The sequence below is a fragment of the Pyrgilauda ruficollis genome, unplaced genomic scaffold (genome assembly GCF_017590135.1).
Source record: "Pyrgilauda ruficollis isolate IOZ18807 unplaced genomic scaffold, ASM1759013v1 scaffold111, whole genome shotgun sequence".
NCBI lineage: Eukaryota > Metazoa > Chordata > Aves > Passeriformes > Passeridae > Pyrgilauda > Pyrgilauda ruficollis.
In genome coordinates this window covers 1,608,356-1,633,293 of record NW_024509322.1, presented here as the reverse complement: position 1 = coordinate 1,633,293, position 24,938 = coordinate 1,608,356, and the positions used below count along the sequence as shown (strand labels likewise).

At 45.4% G+C, this 24,938-nt stretch overlaps 1 protein-coding gene across 1 annotated transcript in view; it reads right to left on the bottom strand.

The window, feature by feature from the left end:
• LOC121358917 (exocyst complex component 4) overlaps window positions 1–24,650 on the bottom strand; it is a 70,957-nt gene extending 46,307 nt beyond the window's left edge. Inside the window, exons 1-4 of the mRNA XM_041477495.1 lie at window positions 24,643–24,650; window positions 23,371–23,590; window positions 6,997–7,133; window positions 575–730 (exon numbers count right to left, since the gene is read on the bottom strand). Of these exons, the coding sequence (XP_041333429.1) occupies window positions 575–730; window positions 6,997–7,133; window positions 23,371–23,590; window positions 24,643–24,650 (521 nt within the window). The remainder of the gene's footprint in view (window positions 1–574; window positions 731–6,996; window positions 7,134–23,370; window positions 23,591–24,642) is intronic.
• Between the last annotated feature and the right edge of the window lie 288 nt (window positions 24,651–24,938).

The following is a 24,938-nucleotide window of genomic DNA, read 5'->3' as shown; positions in this document are numbered from 1 at the left end:
GGGACACGGTCAGTGGTGGCCTTGGCAGGGCTGGGAATGGTTGGACTCGATGATCTCCAAAGCCTTTCCCACTTCCCAAATGATTCCATGATTTTCCTGTGGACAGAACTGTTGTTGTGTTCAAGGGTCCCTGGATTAGGGAAGAGATGAGAATCTTGACTCCATGTTTCAGAAGGTTGATTTATTATATTATGATATTATATTAAAATGCTATACTAAAACTATACTAAAAAGAATAGAGAGAAAGGATCCATCAGAAAGTTAGAAAAGGAAAGAATGGAATGATGATAAAATCATGTGACTGCCCACAGCCTCGACACAGGTGGCTGTTAATGGTCTTCAAGTAAAAACAATTTCACATGCTGGGTAAACAATTCCCCAAATCACATTCCAAAGCAGCAAAACACGGAGAAGCTGGAGCTTCCCAGCTTCTCAGGAGAAAGAATCCTAGCAAAAAGATTTTTCATAAAATATGTCTGTAACGCACGACAGCTGTGAAAACGCCGTAAATTCGTTCCTACTTTTTGCTGCTGCTCTCCTTGAAACCCATTCCCAACTTCCCACCGTTTTTTACCTTATGAAATCCTCCTCCTCCTCTCTCTTGGGCCTCAGCTGCTTGGGCTGAGCCATGTTGCTCCAGTTGGGCAGGGATTTCAGGAGCCTGCTGATGTCGTCGTCCTTGGCCCAGGAGGCGCTGATCACCAGCTTCTCGTCCGACTGCACGATGCTCCTGCAGGGAGAGCAGCAACAAGCACCTCATCCTGATTCCAGGGACACTTCTCATTTAATTCTGTGTTATGGATGGCATTCCATGGCACACACGTGGGGATTGAGCAGTGAGGAAAGGATGCAGAGAGGAATTCCGCACGCGGAGGGGACAGCGAGGAGGGTGGGCAGGGTGGGAAATGCCCTTAAACACACAACTCCTGATGGACTATGAGACACCTTCTGAGGGAAAAAGGGCCATTTCCCTAAATTCTGCAATCCTGGGAGTTCAGTTTGGTGCCCAGCTGGAGGAGGTCACCCTGCACTGGTGTCTCCATGGATCATTTTCCTCTGGAATCTCAGGGGAGCTCAGCAGCCTCAGCCCACGGTGGGGTCACTGCCAGGTGGGACCAGCCTGGAACACCTGCCTGGAAGCCACCACCACCTCCCCCCACAGCTGGCCCAGCCTGGGGACCAGGCCTGAAGCAAGGAAGGGGAGTGAAGGCTCCAGGATCTTCTTTCCAAGTCATCCAAAGCATCTCCTGATGGAGATTCCAGCTAAATCCTATGTGGGAAACTGAGTCAGGGACTGCGCAGTGGGTTCCAACAGGGAAGAATTTCCCTGTTTTGTGTTTTTGGCAGAGTAACTGATCTGAATTCCTGACTGGGAATTTCAGGACACAAATGGGATGCTGTATTTGGAGGAGTCAATCCAGGACCTTAAAGACTCTCATTCCACCCCTGCCATGGCAGGGACACCTCCCACTGTCCCAGGCTGCTCCAGCCCCAGTGTCCAGCCTGGCCTTGGACACTGCAGGGATGCAGGGGCAGCCCCAGCTGCTCTGGCAATTCCAGCCCAGCCAGGAATTCCTCATGGCCAAGATCCCATCCATGGCTGCCCTCTGGCACTGGGAGCCATTCCCTGTGTCCTGTCCATCCCTTGTCCCCAGTCCCTCTGCAGCTCTCCTGGAGCCCCTTCAGGCCCTGGAATGTGCTGGAAGCTCTCCCTGGAGCCTTCCCTTCTCCAGGGGAACATTCCCAGCTCTCCCAGGCTGGCTCCAGGCTGGAATGGACTGAGCCAACAGAGACTCTTCCACTTCCCAGCACCTCCTGACACAGACCTGGCAGAGCCATTCCAGCCACACTCTCCCAGATCCAGGCTGGAATTCTGGGGCAGAGATGAGCTGTCAGCAGCATTCAGGTGGTGATTCGAGGAATAAATAGAAATAAAAACAACAACAACACCCCGAGCATCTGCGTTTTGCAAAGGAAAACACGAGACAGGAGCCAGCTCTGATCCATCCTGAAGGGAACAGCTCATTTCTCCTCCCACCCCTTCCCCATCCACCAGCAAAACAAGCTCAGCTCAGGAACCACACAGCATTTGTGAAAACGAATTTGTCACATGCGCTTACAGACAAATTTCCCTTCCCTCTGAGTTCCACGTTCAATCTGTCACACACAAAAGGCTGAGTTTTGTTTCCAGCCACACGAGACCTCGGCGTCAACATTCCTGTTTGGCCTTCTGCTGCTGGGAGGGAGGCGGTGTTTTTCCACTCAGGGGAAACAAAAAATTGGAAAAAAAAAAAAAAAAAGGTCTTTTATTTTTCACCCTGGTGAAAACTGAGGGGGATAAAAGAGCTCCACCAGCAGCTCTGACAACTGAGATGGAAAAAGGGGATTTGATGATATCTGGGCATTGCTGTGCCAAGGCAAGACAACTGTTCCAGGGAACACATCAGCCAGGGCTTTGTCCTCTGCACATTTAAATGACTGCAGTAATATTCTCCTTCCCTTGGGAGTCTATTTCACACTTGAACAAATCCAACTCTTGGATAAAAAAACTCCTGCTACCGAGCTCGTGTTTTATTTTCCTCAATTTCATCCCATTACTCCCCGTTATTTCCCCTCTCAGCTCAGCTCTCTCCACGTCCACTGTTTGCTCTCTTCAATTATTTCCAGCCTTATCGTGGCCCTTCAGATGCCCAGGACTCCAGGGCATCTTTGGGAGTGTCCTGATGGAGTTACACAGAGCCACCTCTCTCTTTTATGATCCTTATTATCCTCAAAATCCTAATTGTTTGTGGAGTCAGTGCTGGGGAGGAGACGGGGGAGGATGTTGGGATGCTCTGCCAAGCTGCAAACTCAGCCTGCTGTCCTTGCTTTTGCAGGGTCAGAGTTTTCCAAGAGCCCAATCCATGATTCCTGCTTTCCTCACCTTTTGGTGGTGCCCATGGAATCCTGGAATGGTTTGGGTGGGAAGGGACCTTAAAGCCCACCCAGTTCCACCCCTGCCATGGCAGGGACACCTCCCACTGCCCCAGGCTGCTCCAGCCCTGGCCTTGGACATTCCAGGGATCCAGGGGAGTCCTCCCTGGACAAGATCCATGGATCCATTGAAAACAACAAGCTCCAAAGTAATCCATGGAACAGCTCCAGCACTGCCTGAATCCCTTGGAATTACACCCCCACTCTTTCCCAGGGCTCCAGCACCTCCTGATTTTTATTGGTGTTGGTTTTACCCCAACCACCCCCTCATCAAGAAGATGCTGAAGAGGCTGAACATCCCTGATCTCCATTGGACACCCAGCTTTTCCCAACTCCTTTTCCCCACATTCTCTTCCCAGCTTCTCAGCCAGGGTTCCCCCTCTGAACCTTCAATCCAATTTGTGTCCTTGAGTGAATTATGCCAGGAGAGGGTGACATCTTTTAGTACAGCTCAAAACTCTTCCTTCCACTCCCCTTATCCCAAACTCCTCCATAATTTTCCTGCTGCTGCCACAGGGAGCTGACCTTGGCTGGATCCAGGTGCCCACCAAGCTGCTCCATCCTCCCCAGAGGACAGAGAGTGGAAAAATGATGGAAAAAACCCTTTTATTGTGGAGCAGTCACCACAAAATACAAAATATCAGTCTGGAACAGCTGTCCTGGATATGTCTTTCCCAAAATCCTTCCCATTCCCAGCCTGCTGGTGAAGGAGAGACAGCCCTGATGCCATGGCCAAAATCCTCATGTGTGTCCCACCTTCCCCAGTACCTATCCTGCACTCTGAGGAATCATTCCTCTTATGGGAAATCATATGAAAATACCCCTGGACACAGCTGGGGGGCCGTGGCTTTCCAGCAGGAAACATCTGGAAGCCACAGGGCCTAACTGGGCTCCTCTGCCTTGTGCCAGGTGGAATTTTTTGGATGATTTTCCCCTCTTCCCACGGCCAAGGTGATGTTTCCATGCTGAGCTTGTGCTACCAAGGGTTAAAAAGCAGCTGGGCCAGGCACCCACAGCCTGAGGGGACACTCCTACCCCCAAAAAGAGTCAAAAAGGCAACTTAAACCCCAAAAGTTCACGGAAGGAAGGGGAGATGCCACTAAGGAACAGCAAAATGAGTGGTAAAAGCATTTCCTGGGGAGTCAAAAATTCCTGCTTGGCTGCCCCATTTTGGCTGAATGAATCTGCTCTTTCTCAATAAAAAAAAGGGGCTCAGGTTTATTTTGCCTGGCTGGAAAGCAGGAGGGGTTTCTTTTCTTCACCATTTTGAGCAATCCAGGCCCAGTTATTTCCCATGTTTTTCTCCCAAATTTAGTTGAGAGAGTTCAGCCAAAGGAGGTTGGTCACCAGAAGCTGCCTCCAGAGAGGGAGCTGAGCACCTCCAGAGGGTTTAATCACTTTTTTATCTCTCTGAACCACATTTTGGTGATGCCCATCCCTATTTAAGACTAAAAAGACTCATTTGGGTGAGGGATTCCTGTACTCAGAGCCTTCAGAGAGGTTCAAGAATGAACAAGGTGAGGATGAAGATGGGGAAGAAGGGGGTGGACACCAAGACTGAGCTTAGAGTGGACAACAAAATAAAAACGTGCAGCTTCAACGTGGACATGAATAAAGTTGGCAAATTTATGTAGAAAAACATGGAAAGAGATTAATTTTTGCATTTGAGGCAGCAAATTTTGTCAGAGAAGGGTGTTGGCAGAGGATTAAAAAGAAGGGCTCCTGTTAAGGGCAGCAACTGTGAACCAGGCAGGTTTCTCCTTTCAGTATCTCCAGAAATCCCACAAAAATGGTTTTATGCTCAGGTTTTTAACATAAAATGGTTTTTAACTCTGGAGTTGAGCTGCTCTCCTGGAAATCTGCTGGAGACGGGGGTTGGACACGACTGGGAAGTGCTGCCAGCACGGCAGGAAGTTGGGGGGCTCCATCTCCCATTTTATTTGCATTTTCAGCCCCAGCTCCTCATCAATTAGTCAGAAATCAGAGCTGACGTTTGTAAACAGTTTGGGTGGCAAACTGGAACTGGAATTTTGGAGAAAAACGCGATTTGCAGGCGGCACCTCACCTACGCTGAACTTCCAAAATTCGTCATCAATTAACACACGAGAGCTGCTATTTATAGCAATGTCCAATCCCACCCAGCCGCCTTAGGTTTGATGTTTTTCTTTTTAAATCCCTGGAAAACACGAGCCAAGCGGAGCTCAGACATGAACAATCTCAGCTGTGCATTTCCCAGTGCTGACGTCCTTCCCGAGCTGTTCCTGCAGAGAACTCCGGATCAAATCCTGCCTGGAGGAGCCTCCCTCTGGATGCTTTAAACCCACATTTGCTCACATTCCCCCTGAAGGAACAAATCCTGCAAATAAAACAACCTCCCTGCCTTCCCAAATTCTCACTCTTTGCCACCCCTTGCTCCGCCAGCTTTGCCGGATGGGATCGACTCCCAGCTCCACGGAGTTCATCCTGATTTTAAGGAGCTGTAAATAATCCTGACTCCACCACCTTTGCCCACACCAGGATTTATCCATCCCAACAGCCCAGGGAAAACCCTGGAGCAGAGGGCAGGGCTGTGTGGAGCCCAGATCCCTGCAGAGGGCATAACATCCCCGCGGATGGGAGCGGGAAGGCCGGGAGCTGTTCCGCTCCCCTGCATTCCCGGGAATGGATCCGGGTTTCTATTTCAGTCCTTTGCCAGCAACAAAATGACAAGAAACATTTCCTGTTTTTTCCTCTCACTGCAATCAGGAGATGGCCAAATTAGCGTTGTCCTAATTAGCCCTCAGCAGGTGCCAAAGCCAGGAATGGCAAAGGAAGGAAGGAAGGACCGTCAAGTTCAAGCCAAACAAAATCAAATCCATTGTCTGGCTCCAGGCAAGGAAGTTTTGGGTGAAAAAAGGAATATTTTGGACAATGGCACATGAGCAGTTCCCAATTTAGGGGGGTTTTCAGACAAAGTTTAGCCTCTGCTCACTGCTATTGTTAATAATAATAATAATGATGATGATGATGAGCCTGTTTGCTGGATGAAGTTTTTCCTGAATAAAATCAGGCAATGGGAAGTAATTTCTTGGTCAGGAAGCACAAGGGCTTTTTCAGGCTCAATAGCCACGGAGGGGATGATGTAGAGCAGCTATTCCAGCCCACATTCCTGCAGCATCTTGTAGTGGTTTTTAATGGAATTATTTATCCCCATGGGATGAGGCACGATCCTGGTTTTCCTGTCCAGGAGGGCCGTTCTACAGATGGATAACTGGGATGTCCTTAGAAGTTATTTATTGATATTTACCCAGGAAATCTCTGATAAATCAAGTACTTGAAGGGTTTAACCCAAACATATCCATGGCCAGTGGGATTGTGGTGCCTTGATCTTCCTTGCTTTGGCTGGGGAATGTTGGGGATGGGACAGAGCACTTGGTGACTCCCTGTCAATTTACAGAATTGTTTTGGGGAACTGTGACCAAACCCAGTGTGTGGATTCCTGTGGTTACTGATTGCTAAAATCATGGAATGATTTAGTTTGGAAAGGACCTCTAGGATGGAATCCAACCATTCCCAGCAATGCCAAGGCCACCCATGTCCCCAAGTGCCACATCCACAGGGCTTTAAATCCCTCCATGGATGGGGACTCCATCCCTGCCTGGGCAGCTCCTTCCAATGCCTGACCAATGTTTCAGGGAAGAAATTTTTCCTAATTTCCAATCTAAATCTCTGCTGGTGCAGCTTATGGCAATTTCCTCTCATCCTGAAATTCCTAAAGTGCCACGAGACCTGAATACCCAAATCTCAACAGAATCAATTCAAATAACACTGAATTCCTTGCAAATGTTCAAATCAAGAATCTGAATTACTTTACCAGGGAGCAAAAGGCACATTCAGTAATTCATTTTTAAAGAGGACACTTCAGACGCTCAGCGGCCAACTTGAGGTCACCTTTTATCATGGAATTATGGAATGGTTTGGGTTTTTTTCTCAAACCAAGACAACAACCAAGCCCAAAGAGCAGCAATTCCCCCCGGGCTGTACCTGTAGGCCAGGCTGCAGGTGTCCTTGTACTCCTGCAGCTTCACACACACCATGTTGAGGAACTGGTCCGAGTAGGCGCTCAGGTCGTGCATGAGCTCCATCAGGTCCTGCACTGTCTTCTCCACGATCACCGTGCTCTAGGGAGGGGACAAAAACCCAGGTGTGAGCAGCAGCTTGGTGAAATTTACCTCAGCCCCTCCTGCTTTGCTAATTGTTGTCACCAACGTGCAGCTGATGCTCTGCCAGCGGCTCCTGCGAGGCTGCATAAATGAGGGAAAGGAAAAAACTGGGCAAGGAAAGGGGGAAAGGGGTTTAAGAGTTTGTCAGCTCTGGAAGTTTGGGTTTCCGAGCCACTTCCTGAAGTTCACCAGGTCTTTCCTTCATTAGGTGAAACCTCAAAAGGCAAAAATGTGATTTTTAGCGGGACACACAGCCTAAAGTGCTGCTCCACTTCCTACAGATCCTGAAATTACTGAGGTAATTGTTACTGTGATATTTTCTGAAAAATTCTTTTGCCAAGATTTTTTTTCCTTAGGAAGCCAAGAAGCCTCAGAAAAGAATGAAAACAATAATTATTTGATTGCTTTGCAATGTGGTCTGGATGTTGCTTATTAACAGGTGTATGGTTGATTGGTTTTATGTGAATTGTTTTTACTTAATGACCAATCAAACCTAGCTGTGTCAGACTCTTTGAGTCAGGGTTTTTATTATTTATTTTTGTTAAACTTTTTGATGTATTTTTTTTTGTACAGTTTAGTATAGCATAATATAATATAATATAATATAATATAATATAATATAATATAATATAATATAATATAATATAATATAATATAATATAATATAATATAATATAATATAGCAACTTTCTAAGAACATGGAGTTAGATTTATTTCTTCTTTCATCTTGAGACCCTCACAAACACAATAGGTAATTACTGAGGTAATTACTGAGGAAGAGACCTCCCAGACCTTTGATCAATCCCCACCCTGCCACCCCAAACAGAGCCCAGAGTGACCCTAAAACCCCTGATGAGCAGGTTTGGTTTCCTCCAGCCTGCAGGAGGGACCATATATCCAACAATGTCCAAGATTTCAACAGCTCCATAGGAATTCTGGGATTTCTGAGGCCTCCCAAGGTGACTTGGCACAGTTTGTATTTATTTTGCCCACTGTGTTTGATTTTGTTGCTGCAAACGAGACAGAGGGGAGGTCATGGAAGTCCCAGGGTGATATAAATTGAATTATTACTGGTCTCAGTGGAGTGAAGGGTTATTCCTGAAAGGAAGATGCTGAAGTGTTTGGGAACCCTGGTTGATTTGAGAAATTCTGGACTCAAATTACATGGGAGGATCCCAGGGATTTGGAAAGAGCCCCCCTTCCTGTGTGTTCATCAGGACGTGAGGAGAAGTTGGGGACTCACAGCACAACCTCATCAACCCCCAGGTGGGCAGCTCTGCCACAGCCCCACCAGCCCAACTTCCACCTCTCCGCTGAATTCCCGATCACAGCGCGGCAGCATCGCCCTGATCCCTGATCCTGCTCCTCAGAGCAGCCCCTGAGGGCCAGGAACTGATCCTGCTCTGCTCCCTGTCCCTGACTTGGGTAAAAAAAGCACCTTCCAGCCTCGTCCTCTTTGGGAACTCTCCCAAATCCTTGGGATAGGGGTTCCCTGAGGGAGGAAAAACCTCATCCCATTCCACCCCTGCCATGGCAGGGACACTCCCACTGTCCCAGGCTGCTCCAGCCCCAGTGTCCAGCCTGGCCTTGGACATTCCAGGGATGCAGGGGCAGCCCCAGCTGCTCTGGCAATTCCAGCCCAGCCAGGAATTCCTCATGGCCAAGATCCCATCCATGGCTGCCCTCTGGCAGTGGGAGCCATTCCCTGTGTCCTGTCCATCCCTTGTCCCCAGTCCCTCTGCAGCTCTCCTGGAGCCCCTGCAGGCCCTGGAATGTGCTGGAAGCTCTCCCTGGAGCCTTCCCTTCTCCAGGGGAACATTCCCAGCTCTCCCAGCCTGGATCCATGGGTTCCTCTGGAGTTGTTCCAGGTCCTTCCCCCAGGGCTGGGGCAGCCCTGCAGCTGGGGTCTCACCTGAGCAGAGCCTGATGTGGTTTCAGATTAAAGCCAAGCCCAGGATGGGCTGAGAAATGTGCTGAGGGATTAAAGTCACCATTGATCCCTCAGGAATAAGAAAGGGAAGAAAATCCTCCCCAGCTCAGAAGCAACACAGAAGACAAAATTCCCTTCCTTTTTGTGTGGATAATCAGAATTTTCCTTTTCCACTAGGATTTCAGTGGTGGGAGGAGGGTGGGGATTCTGGGGATACCAGATCCATGTTATCAACTAATCTCCTGCAGCTTCCCAGGAGCAGGATCTGTCCTGCCAGGAATCCTCCTGTGACCCCTCCTGGGTTGGACACAAAACCACACGAGGAGGAATCAAACCTGGCCTCCATCCAGCTCATTCCAATTTCTTTTCCTAACTCAGCTTTTAGAAAAACACACCCTAAAAACCCACGAGTGATGTTAAAACAGAAAGTATTGTGGTTTTTATGGAGTTTCCCCTGCTTGTTTTCCTCAACAACATTAAAATTCCAGCAAAGCTCCTGCCGGTATCTGGATTTTAGAATAAACCCTACTGATTTAAAGGGAACACAAAGCTACTTGAATGATTTAAAAAAAATAAATAAATGAAAAGGTGAAGAAAGGGAATTACCATATGAAAGAAGGCACTGCCAGATACATAATGACCATTTCCCTGAGACATCTTAACCTTCCCCAAAGCCCTGCTGCCACCTCTGCAGGTGTCCCTGGGGACACCCTGTCTGAGGAGCATTTGGGACAGCTGCATTCGTTAGCTGGGCCAGCCTTGGGGCTTCTGAAAGTCCCCAAAATGAAAGGCAGCTCACACATTATCCCAGAGCCACCATCCCAGTGCCTCTGCCCCATCTGGATTCGTTAACAGCAAATGGATGTGATCAAAGCTTAATTTGAGGCACTTCAATAGAGCCTGTTAAAAAAAAAAAATTAAAAAAAAAATCCAACTAACAAGGAAACTCATCCCGGGAACAATATCCAGCCCCTCACACCTGAATCCCAACACCACGCCGAGGGGATGTTCATTACTCCTCCAGCAAGGCTTTCAAAGGGGCTGAAGGCTGCTAAAAATAAAAAGAAATTCCTCCTGACGCCCTCCTGTCCCTCAGCTGTGGCCGGGGATGAGGATGAAACAGAGAGCAGTGGTTATTGACACTCTGGGGTTGGTCTTTAATGGGCTTTGCAAATATTTAACATTATCCCTTGATAATGTTAAATCCTTTGCTCCTTATTCCCAGCTGGGCTGGAGCTGCAGGTGATGTAAAGCAGCTCCAGGGCAGGCAGAATTCCTGCTCTGACTGTGGGGTGGCACACAACAAGCTGATATTATTCCAGCAATATATGGAATTTACATATTCCACATGTAATATAATATATAATATGGATATAATAATATATATTCCAATATATATATTATATATGGATATTATATATATGTGTGTTATCCCAATAGATTGGAATAGATATATATTATATATTATATATAATACATATATAATCCAAATATATTCATATATATATATGTATATGAATATATAAATTCCATATATATTCTGGATATATTATTCTAGCCATTCCTTTGGGATTTCAGTATTCCAGCCATTCCTTTGGAATTTCAGTATTCCAGCCATTCCTTTGGGGTTTTTGCCCCGTGGAACCCCAGTGAAGAGGGTTAATAATGACTGGAGAAACAGAGCACTGGAGGTAAAACAACAGAGCTGTCTTTTTAAGGGTTCCTTAAAAACACAATTTCAGGACAATAAAAGTGATTTTCAACGAGCACTCAACAGGCAGAAATTCACCTCCAAAACTTTCAGCTTTGCACAGAATCAGAGAACAATTTGGGCTGGAAGAGACCTTAAAGTCCATCCAGTGCCACCCCTGCCAGGGGCAGGGACACCTCCCACTGTCCCAGGTTATTCCAAGCCTTATCCAACCTGGCCTGGGATATTTCCAGCGATGGGAAGTGCATAATTTTATTTTCTAGCTCCTTGGTGAGGAGCACTTGGATTAGAGGAACAATCTTCGCCCTCGATTTTTTTTGTATTTTCATTTTTTTGCAGAAATCACAGCTCTTCTCATGCCTTGGGAGGGAGAACCTCCATTCCCTGGCCGCATTTCCCTGGGGAAAGCAGACAAAAGATGGGAATATCCTGCTCAGAAATGTCTTCACAAAAACACAGCAGATGGAGGAAGAGACCTTGGCACTGGAAAAGTCAATTTTTCCTTGATTATTGCCCATCACAAAATATCTCCTCGAGATGCCTTGGCAGAGGAAGGCACCCTTCTTTAAGGGCTGCCTTAAAGAAGAAGAATTAGTAAAGCCTGATTTAATTTTTAAGCTGAAGTTTAGCTGATCCCTCACGATTTTTAAGCACCAAGCAGAGCCCAGCTGTAATTAATGCAGGAGAGGACAGAGGGAAAATTTTCAAAGCTCTTCAGGCTCAGTGCTGAGCCACAGCTCTGCATTTGGGACCATTCCCAAGGGACAAAACTTAAATTCTTTAAACTTAAATACCTGCCCAGATATTTAATAAATAAATATCTAATAAATATCAAGTGCTAAAAAATACCAAGTGCTGTCAGTGCCTTGGAGGGCAGTGGGAAAGGGAGATAAAAACTGGGGCTTTTTGCCCAAATTTCTCACAAAAAATGGAAGAACTCTGACTAAATGAGCAGATTCAGAGATGGGAATCACTGAAACCTGAAAAGCAGGAGCTAGGGAGCCAGATTGCCTGGAATTTTGGGAAAATGGGCTGTTTGATGCTCTTTGGTGGCTCTAAAATAGCCAACACCAGCCCTGAGGCCCCGGGAGTGGGAATGGGAAGAGTTGGATCCATCAGGGCCCTGGGGAGCCAACCTGGAGCCCTATTCCAGCACCAACACTAAAATAAAAGAGTAAAACAACAGAATAGAGGAGTAAAACCAACTAAATTAATTCTTGTAGCTAACAGAGACAAGAGGAGAATCTAAATTCCCTCTTCTACTGATCAGTGGTTATCCCACATGGAGTGATAACGCCCTTTTCCCAATTTTCTTTGTGGTACACCCAGGTTTTACAAAGGGCTGGAGTTTTTAGAATGCATCAGTTCCATTCAAAATCCAGTGTTTAGCAGCAAAATCTCTTTTTACAGTCTCCAGTCTGACAGCCTGCTTTCCTCTCCAGCCTTTTTCCAGGAAAATCCATTATTCCAGTATCAGTTTTTTGCCCATTTCTATGGTTATACTACACCCTCCTACAACTTTGCTTCCTAAATGCTCCTAACTCCAAGGGATTTTTTTCTTTTTTTAATGCAGGTGATATTTTAATTTTTATGGGATTTATCCTGAGAGGTGCTGAGTGAATTCACCCCATGGATGTGAGCTCAGGATCTGCTGGAATTCTCTCCCTGCTTTAAATGTGATGTTGCAGGAGCCAAATGAGTGCACAAACAAGGTATTGGATAAATCTTATTTACCTGGCACTGTGTGATCCAGGAGAGCTTTGCTCCAGTGAACTGGAATATTGATGAAGAGCAAAATGTACATTTGTTATTTTTTTTTTAAAAACAGGAGAACATGAACCATAAAATCTGCTCATTGCTGTATTACTGTGGCCATGCAGAAGAGTTTCCCTCCTTTAAACATTCTATTCAATATTTGGGACACAAAGTTAACATTTAGTGGGGCCAGCCCTGCACAAGCCCAGTAAATGCAGAATAAATCAGACCCTGTTAAAGCTCAGAGAGGGGAGGCTGCCACGAGGGTTTGCAAACTCTGCAAGGATTCAAAATAAATCAGCAGCTCTGTAATTTCAAATTCTACCCACAGAGCTGAAACACTCGTGGCTTTTCTGGAATATGAGAGGCCAAATCCCAAAGCTGGGCAAGACTGGAGAGGAGGCACAAGGATGGGATGTGGGTGGGAGGGGGATTTTCATCACATTCTTTGTTAAATTGGAGATAAACTTGTGCTCCAGATCGGGCTTCACTGCAAGGAAAAGCTTCCTTAGAAAGATTCCAGGGAATCATGGAAAGGTTTGGGTGGGAAGGTGTTGGAACCCTGGCTGCTGAGAATTCCAGACTTTCTGTGCTGCCAGGCTCTGACCCCCAGGAGAACTCTGCACTGACCTGAGGCCCTGGAGAAGCTTCCAAAATGGAATGACAGAACTGGGATTGTGGGTGTGCAGTTTGAACAGAAGTGTGTGATACCACAGGTGGGAAACTCAGAGTTTAAGGGTTTAGAATACAGTAATATACACAAAGCAAGATGGAGGTTTGGGGCAGTTCTGGTCCTTCTTCTTCACCTTCTTCTCCATGGGTTTGGGTGGTTTTGTGTAATTGGATAAAAAAGTCCCCATTGTGGGGCAGAGGTAGTTAGTCATTAAGTTAAAAGAAAAAATAATTTAGGTGTCATTTCTTAATTGGACAGTTTATCCTTAAAAAGCCTTGTAGAGAGAGAGATTTGACTCAGTTTTTTTAGTTTATTAGAATGAAGTGCTGTGGAACTCACAGTTTGTGAGACTGTGACACGGATAAGAACAAATAAACATCTGAGTCTGAACAAAAAATACCATCTCACACATTTAATCCTGACCCTAACTAAAAAGTTTTAACTAAAAAGAAGTTAATACTCAACAGGAAGGGACCTTCAGGATCACCCAGTGCCCCAAATTTTCAATTAAACTGAGTCCCTACAGAATCCCAGAACCATCCAACCTCTCCCTGCATGGATTTTCATGCAGGACACGGATTTCACCCCTGGGCTGCAGCTCAGCTCTTCCCCACTGCCCTCAGTTTGAAGTGTGGTGTTCACTCCCATCCACTTCAGCTCATTTGTCCTGGCATAAATTAATTTCTGTCAAGACAGAAAACTGGGACTGGATAACCCCACATGGAAAGTTTTTCCAAGGAGAAATGTTCCATTCAACTGTTCTTTGTAGCCCTGATGACCTGGAGTTGCCTTTCATGACACTTTGATGATATTTGCACAGAAAAAGGTAAAAAAACCCCTTTCTTTTGTTACCTCCTGAACGCCTGTGACATTGGAATCCTTTCCAAGCTCCTCGTTTTTAGCTCATTCCAGACTTCCCAGCCAGCCAGGAGGAGATCCAGCAGATGGGAGCAGAAGCTGGATCACAGGAGAGCAGAAATGAGCTCTGTGTCCCTCAATTAACCACAGGAACAGCCGGGTGTGCTGGATTCTTCATCTCAAAATCAAGCCCAGGTGCTTTCCTGGGAGAGCTGCCACATTCCCAATGGAATTATGGACTTGATGAGGAAATTACTGGGTGGAGAAGTCACTGGGTGAACTTTGCTGGCAGATCTGGTGAAATTATTCTGATTTTGAGTTCAAATTCCACAGGAAAAGACGCCCAAGTAATCTTAAAAATGCCAATCCAACAAAAGCCCCATCCCAGGAGCTCTGACCCTGGAATATCTAAAAGTGATGGCATTTTATTCTCTAACACCATCAAAGTGAACCTGTCTACCCCAAACACACCAGAACAGTTCAAATCTCCTGAATTCCCCACAAAACGGGAATTCTCAGCACATCAACCCTTAGCCAGCACCTAGGAGCTTCCCAGCATCCCAAAAAGGGGCTGGATCTCAGCAGGATCAAGGTTAAGGTTGGAAAAGACCTCTCAGATCACTGAGTCCAACCACCAGCCATGGCCACCACCAAGCCATGTCCCCAAGTGTCACCTCCACATGGTTTTTGAACCCTTCCAGGGATGGGGACTCCATCACTTCCCTGGACAGCTGTGCCAGGGCTGGACAATCCAAGAATTCCCTGCCAATGTGCTCTCAATACCTCCAAAAATCCCAGCTGGACTGGAAGTATCCACGTGAGGAGATGCCTTTCCATAATCTTCAAACCAATAAATCCCTGATCCCAAGCTGGCTCCTAACCCAGCTTTGCTACAAACTTAAAAAGCAGGGAATAGGAAAATTGTCACTTGGACAAGGATTTTCTTTCCTTTATTCCCATTTCACGTGCAGTGCAGAGGAGCAGGGAAGGGAAAATTTGGTTGGACACAGGGGGGAAGTTTGTGACAGCCCCAACTTCCAGCCCTGACATTATTCCCTCACTTGAGACACTGAAATGCTCCTGGAATGATCCAGCAGCCCCAGCATAACCAGGAATATCAGTGCCTTGGCAGGGAGATGGACGGGATAATTTAATTGGTCTTTTGTATCTCTCCCTTCTCTGATCCTGCTGAGTTCTGGAGCTATTATTAAAGGCATTTTTTAAGGTATTTTAATTTACTCCTCCAAATGGATTCCCATCCATTCACTCCCACCAAGTGAATGTTGTCAGGGACATTAGTGAGGTGATAAAATAGCTGCAGCTTCCCGCTGCTTTTAATGTGTTACATCCACCAGAAAAGTCATTAGCTCTTAGCCTTTAATACACCCTCTGCACTGCTGCAGAACTGTTTATCACTTACAAGTGCCAGCACAGGCCAGGCTCTCCCTTTATTAATCAATACACATTTGTGCAGGGAAAAGGGACTCACAGCCAGTGATTCCCAGCCTGGTTTGTGCTGTAGGAGCTGAAAAAAACCATCCCTGACATTTTCACCCCCGTCCCTGAGCATTCCTAGAAGTGGCTTTTACTCGGGTTTTTTTTTTTTTTACACAACTCCCCCAATTACAGGTGAGCTGGTGGCAAGGTGACAAATTCATTTCACCGGTGGTGAGTGGCAGCTTTCCTTCTCCTTTGTCATCCCTGCTCTAGAACATCATTAGCAGCTGCAGCACGGCACAAATGGAACGTGGAGCAGGAATTAATGATGCTGGGGAGCAGAGCCGTCCGTCTGGGAGCTCGTTTTTAATAAATGTTTCCATACAGCTGGCCCAGTTTGGAGAATAAAACCCCTCAGTGTTATTTTTATGTGCTCTGAGATCTATTTTTTTTCCCCCCACAGAGTCTTGAAACGCCAGTATTTAAAATATATTTATCTATTAAAAATGTGTTGGTGAATATGAACGTTCAGTGACACTCCTGGGAAGACACAGCGACCATGGTTAAACGTAGCTGAATGATGAAAAACCAAAAGAAAGTGGGAAAAAACCAATTGAGAAAGGTTTAGCAGGGCTGAGCTCCCAAAAGAAAATGTTGTTGTGCCCCTGGATTGGTGCTGTCCAGTGCAAAGGCTGTAATTATGGTCTAAATTCAACAAAATTAATGAAAGTGCAAGAGATCACTGGAAAACAAAGGGTGACATCCAGGAATGAGGGGTAAAGGCTTAAGAGGGACCCTGAGCTAAGCCAGGCTGAGCTCCTGGGCTCACCAAGATGTAATTTCACTGAAATTAGAAGCCAGTTTGTCAGATTTGGGCATAAGTGTCTAAAAGTCTCATTTGTAGAGCACACAGAGTGACCAGGCCAATGTCACCAGCAGTGACATTTTGCTATAGGGGGGATCCCAAAAGACACTCAAACCTCACCTTTATGCATCAAAATTCACCTTTATGCGCCAAAATTCACACTACTGTGTCTCACCCTTCATTAACCCAACTCTTTAATGAAGAATTCTTTGTTCACCAAAGCAATCCCTGGCAAACATGGGGAGAGATCAGAGGCCTTGCTATGGATTCATCCCTCTGAGGCATCCAAAGGGATTGTCAATCCCATGATTGGCAGTTAAATTCACAGTTTTATTTTCTGTGCACTGATTTTATGCAGGGCTAAGGCTGGTCTTAAATTTGAAGGAGAAAAACATTTCCAAGGGGAATTTCCACCCCGATTTCCACACAAGAGGCCGGAGTGTGACAATTTGGTTTCTCAGGTGTTTCTCAACAGAATGGGCAAAATTTTTCCCATTTCCGTTAGGACATCCCAGTGCTGGAATGCAATTTATACATAAAATCATTGGAAAGAGAGGAATTGGTTAGGAAAAGAATGGGAAGGAGAAAATTTTTCCCTCAAATAGTTTGCTCAGCAGGACTTGAATTTCAATATTTTGTTGCGCAGGAACAGGTGAACTCCAAGACAAGCAAGACATTGGAATTCCCAATCTCCACCTCCTCTGATTCCAAAGGATTTCAAACAAATCCAGTGCTGGGATGAAGAAATCCCAGTGCAGCCCAGCAAGGAGGAGCCTCCCAAGCACCTCCAGGCAGAACCTGAGGGCTCCTCCCTGCTCCTCCTGCCAGGAATGACTCAAAAAGCAAAACCACTGGAAAGGGGAGGTGATGGACTCAAGGTCTCCACACAAGAACAGAACCCAAATATCCTTAATTCTTTTTAAATTTAAATTTAAAAAAATTAATTTTATGGAACCCTTGGCATTATGCAGAGCTTCCCAAGCTGGAGGCTATGAAGAAAATTGCCTCATGTCCTGCAAAATGAAGCAGATTACAAAAAAAATGGTGTTATTTCACTTATTTTCTTAGTTTACTTTTTTTTTTTTTTTTTTTTGCATCTACCAAAAAAAGGAGGAAATTTTGCATTTTTGGATCATGGCATGAGCAGGGGTCAAATTGACCAATTTAAGGGTGATTCAGGGAAAAATCCAGCCTGAATCCTGCCCCCAAAAAGCACAGAGAGGAGAAAACTCAGAGCAGCTGCACGTGCTGGCATCACTGGTGATTTATTCAATAAATTCAGCCTTGTGCTCACACATCAAAGCCTGAGGAGATCACAGCTCTGTCCCTGATGTCTCCAAAGGATTGTTTGGAAATTCCTCGTGTGTGGAGGCAGCTCCCAGGATCCGACAGCTCGTGTTAACATGGAATTCATCAAACCTCAGTGACCACCCCAAAACCCCAGAGACGTGGGAATGACAAACTCAGAGCTGGGGAGATGGGAGAACAGGCAACACCAGCCTTTGATCCTGCCAGGAGAAGCAGGAATTACAACAAGAGATCCGTGGGCTGGGAGCAAAATTGGAATATTTTAACCCACTGTGTTCTCCTTCTGTTTTCTCTTCTTGCCTCAGGCCCCACGTGGTGGCAGGTCCAAGGGTGGGGCCATTCCCAAAGGAAGATGATTCCAAGGAGGAGCCATGGTTTGAGGGTGTATCCCAATTTCTAGAAGTAGGGATAGATTCGGAAAATGCCAGAGGCCTGCAGGGCACTTTCCCTTTCAGGCTGATGTTCTCCACGAGGAAAGCTTGGCCACTCCAGTTTAAACCAGTGTGGAAATGGGATCACTTGGACCTGTGGTGGAGTTTCCATCCCTGGAGGTGACCAAGGAAGGCCTGGAGGTGGCACTCAGGGCTCTGGGCTGGGGACAAGGTGGGGATTGGGCACAGGATGGACTTGATGGTCTTGGAGGGATTTTCCAACCTCAAGGATTCTGTGATTTTCCGGGAATCTCATAGATGGGAGCTCTAAAAGCCCAGCTCCTGCACGTTTTGGCAGTTCTTATTCCAGGAAAATGGGTCAGGAATCCTAGAGGGATTTGGGTTGGAAGGGAAATTAAAGATCATCCAGTTCTGCCCCATTGCCATGGGAGGGACACCTTCCACTATCCCAGGTTGCTCCAAGCTGGCCTTGGACACTTCCACAGATGGAGCATCCTCAACATCTCTTTGCTAATTGGGAGGAAAGGGATTCATAATATTTTTCATTTTGTGGTGGAAAATGACAGAGCAGGAATTAAACAGGGAATGCCCAACAAGGGTTCAACCTGTCCCTCAACACCATGTTTGACACCACCCCTAAATGATAAAAAAATAGAGTTAAACAGATAATTAATTAATTAAACCAGCCCTGGCCAGGGCTCTCCTGTAGAGTTGTAGCATTTCCTCTATTTTCTCACCCTGTAGCAGTTTTCTTTAGAGGCACCAAGTCCTTAAATATTTTAATTAAAGAATGCACCCCAATGGTGTGAATTCCCCAGGAAATCCTGGATCGGCCCCAGGAAGACCAGACCTGGTACAATTTCGTGGGGAGAGGGAAAAATTTTCCCTTCTTTAAAGTGCAGCTCACACAAAACAAAAATCCCAGCACAAAAGCAAACTATTTGCAAAAAAAAAAAAAAAAAAAAAATTACTGTTCTGACAGCTTTGTGTGCGTGAGACTGTTTATTTATTTTATTTTACTTTATTTTATTTTATTTTATTTTATTTTATTTTATTTTATTTTATTTTATTTAGAACATGGCAGAGTCATGCTGAGGTGAACAAAACACATTGGCGGCCTCAAAAAAGACCAGGATAAAGGTTTTTCACCCAAATCTCAGTGGAGATGCTCCAGGCCAGGCTGGATGGGGCTCGGAGCAATCTGGGATAGTGGAATGTGAAAAATGAGTATTTTATGGTTGGTTTTTAGCAAATATTCAAATGAATATTATTTGTGTTGTGTTAGAAAACTATGCTGTATTAATTTGCTTAAGTAGTTTGTTAAATATAGTTTTAGGTTATAATAAAATGTTAAAATAGGAACTCTGCTATGTAGGATACTTTTTTTTAAAGAAAGGACTTGCACCAGATAGCAGCCACAGGACAGCTAAATCTTTCAAAGAAAGATAATTTATTTCTCCATTATCAGAATAAACTGACTTCTCCCTGCCTTGCTCAGCCCTGAAGATGCTGTTAGGATTCAGAGGAAGAAGTTGACACTGACCAGACAGAATTTATGCATCGGGGATGAGGTGTATGAATATGCAACAGGCTGTTGCTTTTAAGGGTTAATCCTCTTTTAACGTGGGTTCCTTTTCAGGCTTATTTTGCCCAGAAAGAGGTACCTGGCCTGTCCTTAACTCTTTGTTTTTATTGTCTTGCATTGTCCTCATCCAAACCGTCCAAATTTTTATTACCTTAATTATATTATTATTTTTATAACCATTTTAATTCTATTAAACTTTTAAAATGTTAAAAACAAGTGGCTGCCATTTTTCACGTGGAAGATGGCATTTTTCACATGGAAGATGTCCCTGCTCATGCCAGCAGGGCTGGACTGAAAGGCCTTTAAAGGTCCCTCCCAACCCTTTAAAGGTCCTTTTAAAGCCAAAATATGCCCCAATTTAATGATTCATCACTGAGCAAACGAGGGTTATCCAGTTCCTGACCAACTCCAACGCACGACACGGAAGAGGCATCCAGTGATTTCAGGGATTAAGGGGATCCAGAGACCTCAAACACAGGGCTGTTCCCTTCAGGTCAGACGTGACTCACATCTGTGGGATGGTTTGTGAAGCGTGACTCTGCTTCTGCAGATCTGAGGAGGACAAAAATAATTCTAAAATAATAATTCTGCCTGCCGGGGGCACCGCTTGAAAACGTCCACGCGCAACTCCCCTGCCCTGGGATGCACTGAACGTGCCAGTGAAAGCTGAAGTTTTAAAAATAAATTAAAACCCTGACATTCTGCCTAAAGCAATTGGTTTTGTGCAGCTCAGAACTCCTCGTTGGAGAACTGCAGCTGACTTACACGGGAGCCTTCTGAAAGCTTCCACAAAAGGCAGGAACTGCACTCAATGTTCCCCACCCCAGAGGAGAAATTATCTGAAGAAGTATTGGAAGCAACAGGGAGAGTCAGACTCCCACCAAGAGATAATTTTGTCTCTCGTTTTAAGCTAGAAAAGGAGATTTAGCACAAATTCTGCAGTCGGTGGGTTTTACCCTCTTGACATGAAACACATAAACAAGAGCTGAAAACATCTTGGTTGTAACACAACTGCAAAAAAAAAAAAACAAAAAAACAACCCTGAAATATGAGGCTCAGAACCATTAAAATTGCTTTAAAATTATCCTTGAATGGGAAAAAACCCCATGGATCAGCCATGCCTGCTTCTTAATGGATGCTGCTGGCAGGGAGCCAGCCTGGAAAGACAATTAATTTGTTTACAAAAATAAATAATAACATCCAGCCTCCATCAAAGCGTGGAGCCATCAGCATTGGTGAGCCATCAAAAGCTGCTAGCTGAGACCATCCTTCTCCTTAATAACCACTCATTTGATGGGAAGAAAACATTCCAGAAGCTCTCAGGGATGTCTCCTTGGAAAGCCACGAGTGAGTGACTCCATGCATGGAGTGGGTGCTGTGGTAATTAGCTCCAGAAAGTCGTTATCCTCCAAAACAGCTGCACGCCCTGACTTTTTAAAGAGGTTTTTTTTTGGGTTTTTTTTGGATTTTCAGCTGCTGGAGTTTGGCCAAAAAAGTATCAGGAGCATCATCCACACCGTGCTGAGATAAGAAACAACAGAGGTTTTGAAGGAAAGGAAAAATCCCACTCTGATGCTCCAGAGGGAAGCAATTTGCATTTTTTTGGAGATGGAGCAACAGGTTTTTATGGCCAGTGACCACCTGGGTGGCAAGATTTATCACCTCGTTGAGAACCCTACAAGAACAGGCTGCAAGAAGCTGTCGAGGCACTTGTAGCCTAATTTAGGATCGATTTAAACAATTACAGCCTGAAATTTAATGCTGAATAATTTTGAGACAAATGAGTTTCACGGTGATTCAGTCGCTCTGCGAAGGAAAAGGGTTTCAAGTGTTTTACATCTGAGGAGGGAGAATGGAAAACAAGGCAGTAAAATGGAATATTTACTGAGAGAGGACAATTTTTTTTTAAGGATAATCTTTACAGGAGTGGGTGATTCATCTGTGAGGACACAATGCTTGAAAAACCTTTTATCTCTCATCTAATTCAGCTCAAACATGTGCTGCTAGTGATCCCAAAGCAGCTTTATCAGTGGGGGCTGATAAATTCCCCAGTGCTGTTCCAATCCCAGCTGGAGAGGCTTCAAGAGACATCTTTGGGATGGCAAAGAGTGGGATGGTTAAACCAGGAACAGGGAAAAAGCTGAGGGAGAGCTTCATTCACCACATTTCCATCGTATCCACGAGGTGATGGGGGCAAAGACTCCAGGCTCCAGCACTGTCATGCAGAAATAGCCTTTTTTCCCCCCCTCCCTTTAATGGAAAATCAATAGGATTATTTTAGGGAGCTATTTGGATGAGTTGGTTCAAAGAGGCAGCAATTTTTCTTCTCTATTCAGAGAATTACCCTTCTCTGATGTCGGGAACAAGGAGACCTCCTGACCACAGACAGTTTGACCAAGAATAATTCCAGTTCAAAATAATTTCCATCCATCAAGAGAAACAAACTGTAGGAATGGGACGAGAAAATTCCAAGCCACTCTGAGTCTTCAACCCCGAACAAACACTGAGGAAATATATTGATATTACAGAACACATTTTCATGTGAAATGAAGCCATAAGCCACAAAAAATACTTTATCCATATTAAGGTTGGTAAAGCTTGGGAAGGAAACAATCCAGGGATTCTGTGCAGCACCAAAACATCAGTTCAGCTCCTGGAAAGAGAATTTTGGCCTCTTTCTAAAGAAGCTGTTCCCCCCTCCAGGGACTTCTGGAAATGCTGTTCTGGAATTTGATTTTGTTTTGGCTCTGAAAGGACCACCCCAGCCCTGCTACACCCAGACAGGCACAGTTAGTGACCATTAATCCATTAAAAATTCTGGGAATGGTAACAGTAAAACAGTTATGGTATTATATTATCCCTGTGTTTTACAGCTGTAAACTGGGATGGAAAATGGCCACCTAAACCTTGGGATAAAGGTGCTGCTTCCTCAGGACTCTGCCAGTATTATCCATCCCTGACGAGAGGATTTCCCAGGAAAGAGGGAATAACTTCAAAGGATCAAAAGAGCTTGACATGACCAACAGCCAGAGTCAGTTCATTCCTTGCAGTCCCAGACAACTAATGAAATTCAGAATTTTGGGGTGGGATTCCTGTTCCCCATGGAGTTGGGGTGACAACTTGCTGCTTTTGTCACTGCTCCACACTGGAGTTCAAAAGAGGTGTTTCAAAGGAGACTTCTCCTACAAACGCTCCATCTGCAACCCAAATCCCTCACAGCTTTTCCTGATGGAGGGAGCCGTGGGGCTCCACATCAATCACCAAGGTGCTTGGGAGGATCAGATCCCATCCCTGCTCCTCCTGGGAGCCTGGAATGTCTGTTCAGCCTGGTGGCACAGCTCTGTGACTGGCAGGTGTCCCCAGAACTTCTCAAGGAGACACACATGAAAATATTCCTCATGGCCAAGATCCCATCCATGGCTGCCCTCTGGCAGTGGGAGCCATTCCCTGTGTCCTGTCCATCCCTTGTCCCCAGTCCCTCTGCAGCTCTCCTGGAGCCCCTGCAGGCCCTGGAATGTGCTGGAAGCTCTCCCTGGATCCTTCTCCAGGTGAGCACCCCCAGCTCTCCCTCCAACCCTCAGAGCAGCTCCATGGACCTGCTCCAGCAGCTCCACAATTTTTCCTCATTGTATACACAACCAGGTCATGGCTGGGCGTGGACAGGGCTCCCTCAGCTCCTACCTGCAGCAGAGGCCTCTGCACTCCCAGGATCTTCATGGTGTCGGCGTTGGCCAGGATTTTGAGGGGATCCGAGGCCTTGGTGACGCCTTCGATCTCCTTGTTGATCTCGGCCAGGACCTGGCTGAGGAAGATGTTCTTGATGTACATGGTGAGGAACTCCCTCAGAGGGCACTGCTTGGCCGGGCCCAGCTCCATGGCCAGCTCGATCTCCTGGATGAACCTGGAGCACAGAAAGGGGAAGGACCGATTGTAGTTAAATCGTGGAGATGCTTGGGATTTGTTGGCGTTGCCTTTGCCACTCCAACATTTCAGAGCCAAGCAGTGTGGGAATGACCATGGACTGTCCCAGCTTGAGGAATGAAAGGGAGAAAAGGTCCACAAGGTAGTTTTAGGAGAAAAAAAAAACCCAAAAACAAAAACAAAAACAAAACAAAAAAACCCCAAACCAAAACATAACAAAAGAAAACAAAACAAACAAACAAAAAAAAAACAAACCAAAAAAACCCCCAAAAAACCCCCAAACCAAAACAAAAAAACCCCCAAACACAAGGCCAGGCACAGACTAAAATGCTGGAGAAGGACAGATAAAATGAGAGAAAATCCACATCCCAGGCACAATTCCTGTTTGTGCCACAAAAATTTGGCTTTTCCATTTGGGACATGCTGGCAAGATGTCCTTATAAAAAAATTTGGCTTTTCCATTTGGGACATGCTGGGAAGATATCCTCATAGAAAAATTTGGCTTTTCCATGTGGGACATGCTGGGAATATGTCCTTATAGAAAAATTTGGCTTTCCATGTGGGACATGCTGGGAATATATCCTTATAAAAAAAATTTAGCTTTTCCATGTGGGACATGCTGGCAAGATATCCTTATAAATATAAAATCACCATTAAAAAAGCTAAGATGCCACAAATCACTTTAAAAAGCCAAGCTTCCTTCTGGGCTTGGTCACTTGATTTCCACAGGTGGATTCCCCCACCTCTAAACTGAACAACAGAATATTCCAGCTCAAAATCCTGAGAAAAACCATGGAAAAAAAAGCAATATCTATGCATGATGCCATTATCCTCCTGCATTATGGATGCCTGTGTTATGGTGTATTTTTATCACCCTTTATTGTTCCATTCCAGGATCCCATTCCTGAGCACACAGAGCAGCAGGATGACTCTGGGAATATTTTAGCACCAAATGTTTGCCATTTCCTGCAAAATCTCTTTATTTCTGTGCTGCCATCTGGTTACCACGGAGGAGTTTATTCCAGAAATTACCTCGTCATGTCTTTAACTACATCTGAGGCAGTGGAATTGGTGTTCCTTTCAAAACAATTAGGGATTGAGTATCAGGAGCCATAATGGATTGAGATATGCTGTCCTGAGTTGTGCTGAGGAAGGTTTAGGTTGGATATTAGGAGAAATTTTTGCAGTAAGAAATGGTCAGGAAGTGGAGCAGGGAAATGTGGAGTCACATATTAAGGAAGTTATTAAGAATGAAGCTGTGCAAGGCATGGAGAACTGGAGGACAGGGATGGGAGACCTTCAGTTGGGATGCTCAAGGACAGTTTGAT